At 37.3% G+C, this 10,582-nt stretch overlaps 2 protein-coding genes across 2 annotated transcripts; both read right to left on the bottom strand.

Annotated features, from left to right (window-relative positions):
* Window positions 1-501: 501 nt before the first annotated feature.
* On the bottom strand, window positions 502-3,429 carry LOC144196077 (vesicle-associated membrane protein 8-like). The gene is made up of 3 exons (XM_077716068.1): window positions 3,261-3,429; window positions 1,974-2,141; window positions 502-1,579 (listed from the first exon to the last, which is right to left on the bottom strand). The coding sequence occupies exons 1-3, from the start codon at window positions 3,273-3,275 to the stop codon at window positions 1,394-1,396; spliced, it is 369 nt and encodes a 122-aa protein (XP_077572194.1). The 5' UTR covers window positions 3,276-3,429; the 3' UTR covers window positions 502-1,393.
* A 984-nt stretch (window positions 3,430-4,413) lies between these two features.
* Window positions 4,414-9,619, bottom strand: LOC144195512 (condensin complex subunit 2-like). Its single transcript, XM_077715212.1, has 18 exons — window positions 9,465-9,619; window positions 8,738-8,952; window positions 8,564-8,654; window positions 8,380-8,472; window positions 8,145-8,262; window positions 7,913-8,043; window positions 7,541-7,730; window positions 7,324-7,406; window positions 6,669-6,853; window positions 6,439-6,584; window positions 6,193-6,299; window positions 6,006-6,125; window positions 5,711-5,818; window positions 5,511-5,651; window positions 5,284-5,394; window positions 5,075-5,151; window positions 4,732-4,807; window positions 4,414-4,653 (listed from the first exon to the last, which is right to left on the bottom strand). Exons 1-18 carry the CDS (start codon window positions 9,465-9,467, stop codon window positions 4,594-4,596), a joined length of 2,055 nt encoding a protein of 684 aa, XP_077571338.1. The 5' UTR covers window positions 9,468-9,619; the 3' UTR covers window positions 4,414-4,593.
* Between the last annotated feature and the right edge of the window lie 963 nt (window positions 9,620-10,582).

Below are 10,582 nucleotides of genomic sequence, written 5' to 3'. Positions count from 1 at the left end.
ATTTCAACATGTCCAAACAATAGAATTACATCATTGGCAATTGTGAACAAGACTTCTCACTTGCATTTGAACACTACACACTAGACGCAGTATATTGTTGTTGTACTCGTTTTTTTTCACCCAATGTAAATATGCTGGGGTGAAAATAATCTCTTTTAGCCTGATGTGGTACAATTTGTTTCCCACGACACGAGTACAGGTCAGGTTAAAAAAAAAGTAGAGGGAAAATCACTGGCTCTTACTGTGAAAAAGTGGCAAACAAAATGTAATGACTTGTTTTTTTTTCAACACTGCTGCCATTCATGGAGAATAATTTCAAAGAAAGTTGACAGCGTGCTGAAAAAAAAAGAAAAAAAAAACAATCTGGTGTAATTTTTTAGTTGTTGACCTGAATTATGTAACCTTTGTGTGGCAAGTCCAATTTGACTAAGGCGTTTCAAAACACTGGACTTTTTCCTGCAATCTCAAAAGTGGTTGGTAGTAAATGAAGACATAAAAAAAGAGAAGTAAATGCATTTTATTTAATCTAAGAAAACTACATAAAAAATAAGATACGACAATTGATTTTCAGTTAGAAAAAGTTAGATCACAAGTTAGATGTTCAAGGCTCAGTCGGTCATTATGACAGTAACGACGGGCTGAATCCGTGAGAAGAAAAAAATAAATAAAAATCAAAGAATAATCACAAATGGACACCAGGAACATGCAAAGGGTAAAATAGAAACATTTTTGGAAAGCATGTAAGGTTTTCTCTCCTCAAAGAATCCACATGCTGCCTGTTCCTAAATCTTTTTGTGACAAACTCTGATCAAAATTGATTTTTAAAAAGCCACCGTGCAACAGAACCTATGTAATAAATACGCCTAAATCACAGACATTCACTAACACAAAGCTGAAAGACAGTCATATATACTGTACACAGATAAACAGCAAAAATTTAAACTATTTACAAGTTAAAGGGAATTAAATTGACCTTCAAAATAAGAGTGCCTATCGACTAACATTGTCGAACTAAATTTTACAAGGGAAAACTTTTACTCTTACTGTAATCGTAACAAATAGAATTTTGCAGAAAAAGTAACAAGTTACACAGTTAAACAACAATTTTGAATCACATAACTTGCTAATCTAATTCTAACATTAATAAAACATGATCTTACAAACGACGTAAAAACAATTTAAATGGACATTTAAATTGAACCAACGACTTTTGTAGAAGTTACTCACACCGAATCATAAAAAATACTTAAAACTGAATGTAACCATTATCATTTTAGCCTAAAAAAAAAAAGAAAATAATGGGACGGCATCTTAACATATCCCAAAATTTGGTAACTGTGCAAGGGAATGATTAAATTAGGTGTGTATGTACAATATAAATTGATGCGTTTTTTTAAGGGCTGGTGGTGGGCTCCACAATGGGCGGCAAGGGGGCGCTAACAGGAATGACACCAGTGGCCAGCAGGATAATGATGAGCACGATGATGAGGACCACCACCACGATGACAACGACCAGCTTGACATTTTTCCACCAATAGGAGCGAGCCACTTTTTGTGACGTGTGTTTGAAGTGTTTGGCCTAGACAGAAGTGGTGGGTAACATCTGTCAGCAGACCACCAAAATAATACTGCCTTAAAATAATACTTGTGCTAAAACAATGCTTATTTTAGCTTTTTAAATATATATTTATTCTATATCCTTTTTTAACTGTAAAAAGATTTTAAAAAGGACAATTATTGATTTAAAGGGGGGAAATCTGGACATTTAATATACATCTATACTCTTCATTTTAATATGATCCTAAAACAGAAAGTCTGCACTGATGATTTACTTTCTCGGGCCGCACAAAATGCCGCGGCGGGCCAGATTTGGCCCCCGGGCCGCCACTTTGACACCCGTGTTCTATCCGCACTGTCTTTGGATTTAAATTAAATCGAACTTATTTTCAGATGAGAGTGATAAAAATACTGACCCCATCTTGCAGACCCTCTGACTTGTCCATCAGATCATCCAACCTCTCCCCACGGGCCAGGATTCGGTCCACATTTTGCGTCATGATGTGTTTCACGCCATCGACTTCGCTCTTCAAGGACTGCACTTTATCGATTTGCTCTGGATTTCCAGCCGCACCCCCCAACTCCTACACCATGGGAAAAAAAGAAAAGCATTGTTTATTTACTCAAATGGTATATAAATCATATAGAAACATTACTAAACACAAGTTGGCTAAGTCTATCCTAATTTGAAGCGGTAGCATTTTTACACTTTACGCCGGTACGATTTCAACTGGAACTTTCTGGAATGTGGAAAACATTTGCATATATAATTCGCTGTTGTCGTCTCTGACGGGCCTTTTGGTTGCTTGCAGACCTGCGTTTGAGTCTGGTTTGCCATGTTAGGATCAGCTGACTGCAGGTCATCGGTGACCTCACGCAACTGTGGAATTATTACATGGCAGAAATATGATAGCCGTGTTCCTGAATACACATTACTGGGACCTGGAGTCTCATGAGTCTCCACTAGAATGTAAACATAATACCTCTTGTCTAGAAGAAACAGGTTTTGTTATCATTTTCTGTCTTCTACAGACATCCTACATTGTAATATTCCAAAAGAAAAATGCTAGTACTGCGAGATTTAAGGTCGGTTATGAGAGAAAAAAACATAATGTTATCTGTTTGTCATTTGGCAATAATATTTTTAAAAAAGGGGACATTGAAGAGGTGTCAATTAGGATATGTATACATATATAGAGAAATTACCATGACAGAAGTTTTTTCTACTATTGAACAGAATGATTTGATTTTATTTACAATATTTTCATTGCAAATGTACGTGGCTAACTGCTAATGTGCTCCGACTTCCGTGCCAATGACGACAATAGACGTCCAATCTACGTGAACGTTTCCCCCTATTCAAATGTGTTAAAAATAGGATCGTTTACGCACATGGGCCGTTTAAACTCAGGCAATAATATTTAAGTACATTCAAAACGACTTCAATGTGAGTTTAGCGATATAAAATGGCTGTTTTCGACAGGGAGGCGAGGTCGTGACGTTTAACAGGAGCTGACGCGTACTTTCTTGTAAAAGTTCATAAACAATCAGCCCATATTTCAACTAGTATGGAAACAAAACAACATATATTGTTTTTTTAAAACCAAGCATACAATGTTTTATATTCGCAAGTTGAATACAGAAATATGAAACGTTAAGCGTCTAATGACTAAAACAGAACCCAAGAGTCAAATAAAACTTACCGGGTCATAGTCCATCTTGTGGGAAAAAAACACAGGCGATTTTTAACGTTTATTCGAAGTTAATGCAGTCTTCTCAAGCTGTATTTCTTGTACGGGAGGAATTGAATACGGCACGGAAGAATAGTGCGCTTCCTCTTGTTCAACTTCCGCGTTATTTTTTTTTCCTCCCCTAACCTTCAAACTTCAAAATTCTTTTGACTACACCCGTCACTGATATCATTGATTTCTTTGCCGTTTGCAGGATAAAATAACTGTCAAATTCCACTTTAGTCAATGAGCACCTGAATCGAATAAATAATCAAAATACTACTAGTGTGTGCAAAACAAACTGAGAAAATGCTGTTGTCTTCTTGTTGTACTTTAACTTTTACAATGTGATGAATTCATCTATATGGGTCCAGGTTTAAATACCTAATTTTTATTTGTAGTTTTAAGAACTTTTTTTTATTTTTTTTTTAAATCTTGAAGGCCTTGTTTATTTAACCTGACGTCAGTGGTGCGGTCTGATGACGTAATGACCATCCTTTTCCACCTGCGTGATAACCATAGGTATAAAAAACAAGTAGAATCGCAAGTCCCATTAAAAGGGTGCTTATATGACAATTTAAGGCCAGTGGTGTCAAAATGCAACCCAATTTGAGGACAAATATTCAAGTATGATATAACTAAAAAATAAACTAATGATAATTATTTGCCTCAAACAATAATCTTTGTCTTGTTGAATACCTGACTTAGCTGAAACTGTATGACTCCCTGCTTATTGTGAAAAGTGACGTCTTTTCACATTCCACCCTGCCCAGAAAAACTGGTTCTTCATATTAGGAAAATGCTGCCCGAGCATTAGTACTGATGTAGGCCGCTCTGTGGTGAAATAGGCTAAATATATAAATAAAACACAATTGTTATTGTATATATATATTGCTATATAAATACATCTAAATCTAAACATTTTTATAAGACTTGTTCCCGTTACATACAAGTAAATGTACGGGACAGCACCTCAGATTTGCAATAAAAAGCAACTTCAAAAACACATTAAGAACATTTAACTGTACAAAACTTGGTTGTTTTAAGATATCGGCCATACCAGAGCATGTATGGTAGCTACCACAAATTATGCAAGAAAGAGAGAAGCATGCAACATTGAACGAACGGTATTGGTCAGGTTTTGTGCGAGGAAAACACACATCCACAAATTGCAACATGCCATCTCATCTGATGTCTCATTTTTTTGAAATTCAAGACTGCTGCTAAGAGACAATATATATACACATAAAAGATCATTGAGAATAAAACAGAAGATAACAATTTGTATATGCAAATATTTTTCTTTTCACTGGCCTTGTCTGATGATGATGTCCGACATGTCATCAACCTTCATTAACTCCAAATTCTAAAAACACACAACATACAGATAAACATGAAAATTGGAATGCCCCCATGATATATATTTATATATAAGACCACTCACCTTTTCATTTGCAAGATGGAGCAAAGCAACAAACGCCAAAGGTACTGACAGGTTCTGAGCCATTGTGTTGGGAAGTCTAGGGTGACAGAATTTTCATGTTTTCATTAATTGGACATGTAAAATGAAAATTCCATAGTAAATTACTTTGGAAAGCAATGCAATACTGCAACTTTTGCAGTTATAAACAAAAAGTGTCATTAACCCATTACAACAGTGCTTTAAATCCAAGCACAAAAAAAAGCCTTTTGGCGACGTAAAGTCTGTGTGCAAAAACAAAATGGCTTTTGACGACGGGCACTTAGTATTTTCTCTCAAAGCAAGTGAACTATAATAAGTCTTCCACCTTTGAAGTAACGTCTTGGTGGTCTGGCTGAAGACTTTGTCGCCACAAACCTCGGGGTCTTCCGTAACTTCCGCCTCCTAGATTGAAAATCATTGAAATAAACATTTAAGCAGACATGATGAAAAGCATTTAGAGTTAAAAAAAACAACACTGCTACAAATACTAAATTTTGCAGTTGAACTCCAGGCAATCTGCCTAAAATGAGTTACCGTTGTGGATTTCTCTTCACTTTCAGTAAGAAGAGTCCACATGCTGCTCTTAAGTCTCTTCATGTCCATTTTCTTGGCCGTCTTGGCATAGTTGATCTCTATTTTGCTGACCTTTACGAACAAAGAAATGTAGTTACCAACATCCTTTTTGGAATTCAACAATCTTCCTCATGACATCAGCCCCCACGCTTTTGGTATTAAAAACTCTAGGCGACCGAGAAACCCACCCTGAATGGCTCGGGTACGAGATCCTCGTCACCATAAGTTGAGACGCCTTCGTCTGAGGGCGGGAGCAAGCTTCCGCCTGGAGCTTGTGTCTCCTCAGATTCAGGAAAGCCTCCTTCCATGTCATCGTCGCTGTCGGCAGCCTGAAGAGAACCAGTGGTTAAGACTGGTCTTCATTCGCTGCAAAAAAGGAAATTCCCACCTCAAGACCCGGACAAAAGTTGTTCGTATCGTTGGCGTTGTTGTAATCGTAGTCGCCGATGCCTTCCCCGAGCTCTCCAGATAGCCTCTTCTTTGCTTCCTGACATAACTAAAGGAAAACAACAAAAGCGTTTAATTTAAAACAGTGATGATTTCCTTTCAGTATCATGACAATGGATAAATATGAGTAATTGCATATGAATAACATTAGGTTTGGCAAAAACAACTGAACTTATAGTTATTGAATATTATCCAAAATCAATCGATGGCTGACACATGCAATGTAGTAGTCTCACCGACACGGATGGTTTAAGGCTAAGCTGGGAGAGATTTTCTGGGGAAAACTGGAAGTCTGCTGGTAGAATTGTATTCTTGTTGCCGGAACGTTGGCTCGACTTGCTCAGAGTGGTGCCAGCCTACAAAAAAAAAAACAAAAAACAATGAGACACTGTAGCCTTTTAAATGATTAGAAAAAAAAGTTACTTTGGTGGAACGGAAGAAGGTGTCAAAGTTGACATCAGCGCTGAAGTCTATTTCGAATGTCTTTTTGGGCTTCTTTTTTCGGGTCTCCTTGTTGGGCAAATGATCCACTGAAGGGAAGAATAAAAAAAATACAGTATAGTCATGGATGGAAATTAAACTTGCCATCTCCAAATTTAAGGTAAAGAACTCTGGCTAAAATGAAACACTGATTTGATGATGAGCACATTTTTTCTATATTTCACTTACACTTGTGTTTTGGCTTGAACTGCCAGTAGCCCGGTCCAGCCCATGTGGCCATTGTCTTGGGACTAAAGTACGAGTACTCTCTGGGCTCAGAGGACAGCTGCAGACACATGGTTGTGATATCTCCTTTTCCAATGGCTATCACATCACTAGATCATTGTCGAAAAAAGTTGGTGGAATGTTAATAAACCTGAATATCTCACAGTAGAGTAGAAGACCAATATTTTTCTTACCGTCCTCTTCCAGAGCCTGAAGCTTGACAAGCGTCTTTAAGTTCCTCGTGTCCCTCTTCGTCACCCTGGCCTTCCTGGTAGTCGCCATCAAATTCCGGGTAATCCTCTTCTTCCACTTCAGGCTCAGCATTGATGTCAAAAACGTGTTCGCCCTGCTTCATTTTCTCCAAAAGTTGGTTCATTGTCTGAAAGTGCATAAGTGCCAGCAATGTTCAGACCAAGATGACATATACGAGGTGTCAAATTAGCATTCAAACATAATTTTATCACACCAATTTCACATGATTTATAATATATAAAAATCAGAAGCCATTTAAGCAACATTATATACGTAGACTCATTTTAACTCAATATAGGTCATCAAATTAGAGGACCTCAACATCTCAAAATGTAATCATTCTTGATTACAAACAAATTCTGCCAAATCTCCAGTTTCAAATGGATTAGACGTCGACTAGTGACAAAATCATTTCAAGCCATGCGATTGGACGTCAACTGGCCAATGGTACGGAAAGATGCAACAAAGAGATGATGAAAAATTTAGAAAAAAAAATTCTTTGTTTCTACAGCACTTTTTATGATGTTTTGACTTCGAACTTCATTAGGAACTACGAAAACAAATATAAATTTAAACAAATCCAATAAGTTTGCTTACCTGGTCAGGTTTCCAGCTAGTGAAGGAAAAGTCCTTCAGAGAGGGACAGATGTCGCTTTTGTCCTGAGATCGCTGCAGTCCAGCTGTCAAAATAACAACACATGGTCAAACGCCGGATCTATGACATTATAAACGTGGAAAACATCTTGCACGCGCAAAAAAAAAAAAACAATGTCACTTTTCGCCGTATTAGCGGACCCCTTTTCTTCTAGCTTACCAATGAATGGTGATGCGGGGACCGTGGTCGCGGGTGGGGGAGAGTACGAGGGCTTGGACTCCAGAAGGACCATGCTTGATGGAAAGAGCAGCTCGCAGCGGCTGTTCTCACTGAAGAGGACAGACAAGAAGACCCCGGTCGTGCTGCTCTCGTCAAAAGATGACGCCATGCGATGAAACATGGGGTCCACCTGGCGTGGGAAGAAAAGCCAAGTTTTTTGAGACAATGTCAGTTGTGAAATGACATTTCTTTAAATGAAATAATGTAGAGAGGAAACTGCATTCATTGATAGGCTTACAAGTTAAGTGAAATCTCCTGATTTAAATATATTTGAACATGTCAGTGCAGGATTTGATAGAAATGACACAGTACTTCACATTTCCTCTCAGAGTCGGCACAATTTAAGTTGCTCAGGTTCTGCTCCACAGTCTTTTTTGGAGGTCTTTTCTTCTTTGGCTGCTTGGCAGTCACCTCAGCCTCCTCATCTTCATCTTTTACTCGATCTACAGTATTGGTTAAAATACATTGAGAGAGATTTGTCAAATTGCTAGTCAGTGGTTATAAATAATTCAAAATAAATGCGTCCCAGTAATTAAATTCCGACCTTCTCCTGGTTTGGTTTCCGCGCCAAGACCACCAAGTACCCTGTAGGCATCAGCATGAACTGCATCCACCCGGACAGCATAGATCTTGGTACTGGCATCTAGTGTCCCAGCTGCCACCTGTATATAGAATTTCAGAACAACATGTTAACAAAATGGATACAAATATACTCCTAACAATATTTTTTGAATAAATGATAAACACAAGCAAGATTGCACATGTCAAAGATACTACACCTTGAAATTTGTGAGTTCCGAATCTTTTTGTTTAAGAATATCAGCCATGAAATCAATAAGATGGAGTCCGAAGGCATTTTGTGTTGTAATTTTCTATCAAAAAGAGAATAAAACACTGTAAGATATGTTGACATTAATATTCAGTCATTCTTTGACCTCTGGAAAAAAGTCTACACATACTTACGTTCTCAGTGGAGAGTTTGATGCATGTGGAGTAATGCTCAGAGATTTGAGCATTGGACAATTTAGGCACAGCAGCCGGCGTCCCTGCAGCACTAGATGCAATTTAAATCGCTTCAATTTGTATAATTGACACATTTCTTTGGACAATTGTCGATCAAAATATACAATCTTATACCTGTGAGTTCCAGATTCATTCACAGAGGATTCCGTAGCGGTTTGAAGGTCAACTACTCTTGAGCGTCTGCGCTGACGTCGCTCCTTTTCATCGTCATTGCCGGGGAAGGCTGCAAGGAGCGGCGTGCTACACGCTGCTGGTGACATCGCCTTGTTCCTCAGAGATGACATCCATGCTTGGCTTATACGGGAGACGGGAGTGGAGGGCGCGCTCATCTTATCGGAAAGCAGAACAACCATTAACATTAACACAGCAAGGTCAAATGATTAATGATTGTATATTTCTTAGGATGGTACATTAATTGTAAAGGTACTATTATGTTTTGTTGGGTTTGTTTTTCTCATTTCCACTAAGGCCATATCTGTTAACCTTGGTTGACAACATATTCAAAGAAAAAAAATCACCTTTTATCAGAAACTACTATTGCAAGTTGTAAACCCATTTTCAGGATTAAAACACCAGTTAAAAAATTAAAACGGATATTTTTTTTACATTTCACAATGTATTAATTCCCTTTGATTAAAGAGAGGAAAATATTGTCAGACGGGATTACCAAAGGCAAGTAAGGTGTTATTTTAAACAGTAAAACGGGAAGCCACAACGAAATAAACCAAATAATCATGGACAAAGCGTTAGCATAACAATGCTAAAGTTTAGCACTGTAACCACGGACGCAGTCTTTTATGGCTGCCTAGTTGATAGTGTTACATTTTTGCATACTACTTACCATAAAGTGTGTTAGTCTTTCTGAAAGTATGTTGAAATGTATAAAACCCAGAGCTTGTTTATGAGACAAAATATAAAAATGAATAAAAAAAGACGTGCGAAACTTTCTTGTCAAGCGTTTGAATCCGGCGCCGAACCGTTTATGCGACGGGGGAAACAGGTATCGACGTCAGATCCGTCTGCTAGATAGAATATCATATATAAAGCGCTAGATGGGTTATTCCTGCTATGACCCAAAAGAGACCTCCGATAAACAAACAATATGGTCAATTGCAGAATTGTATCTTGAATGTAAATGTTATTCCATGTTATGTACCAATGTTATTTGTAAAACAAGATATAAACTGAAATTACGATTATAATTATTATTTCTGAGGGCAATCTTGTAAATTACCCCGCTAGGTGGAGAAAGAGGATAAATAACTAGTACTAAAAAAGTAAATCTATAGTACACTAAACTAAATTCCCACAAGCATTCAACAGTACCAGAGTTGATCTACTATCCAAATTATTATAATTATTTCATTTGTTTTCAATTATTATTTGTGCTTTATCTCTTCTAGCCTCCAATAAAGTGTTTTCAGTACTGTAAACCTGTTACATTTGCACTGTTACTCTTTTCTGAAAGTTTTGTATTTTTTAGATTCATTTTAGACAACTGTTAACATAAAGTATTCATGTAACTTTCAATGAATATGTTCCCGGATTGGAGACCATAATTTGTATGCTGTATAATTTGAATACTAGTTATCACTTTGAATGAATGTGTCAAATGTGTTTTACTGTAGATACAACCTATTTGACTTGAGTATACTCATTATTATTATTTTGGGAATTTGCAGAAAACTGATGGTGACTGAAAATACTTTACATACTACTGGAAGAATAATATGGCACATGCATTTAAGCCATGTGTTTCTCCCCCACTGATGAATGTGAAGTCGATATCCACTCAATAGAAAAGTCTTTAAAACATCCCTTGAGAGAAATCTCACTCCCTTCCTGCACAGTAATTCTGTAATTACATTGTCCGTGAATACCTTTGTGTTTAAAAAGTAATCTACCTAATTAAAGGAGCAGTGTGCAAGGTTTCCACTTCAATTATTCCCTAAATGGTCC

The sequence above is a fragment of the Stigmatopora nigra genome, chromosome 4 (assembly GCF_051989575.1).
Source record: "Stigmatopora nigra isolate UIUO_SnigA chromosome 4, RoL_Snig_1.1, whole genome shotgun sequence".
Taxonomy (NCBI): domain Eukaryota; kingdom Metazoa; phylum Chordata; class Actinopteri; order Syngnathiformes; family Syngnathidae; genus Stigmatopora; species Stigmatopora nigra.
The sequence above is the reverse complement of the archived record's forward strand: the minus strand, read 5'-3'. Positions and strand labels throughout refer to the sequence as shown.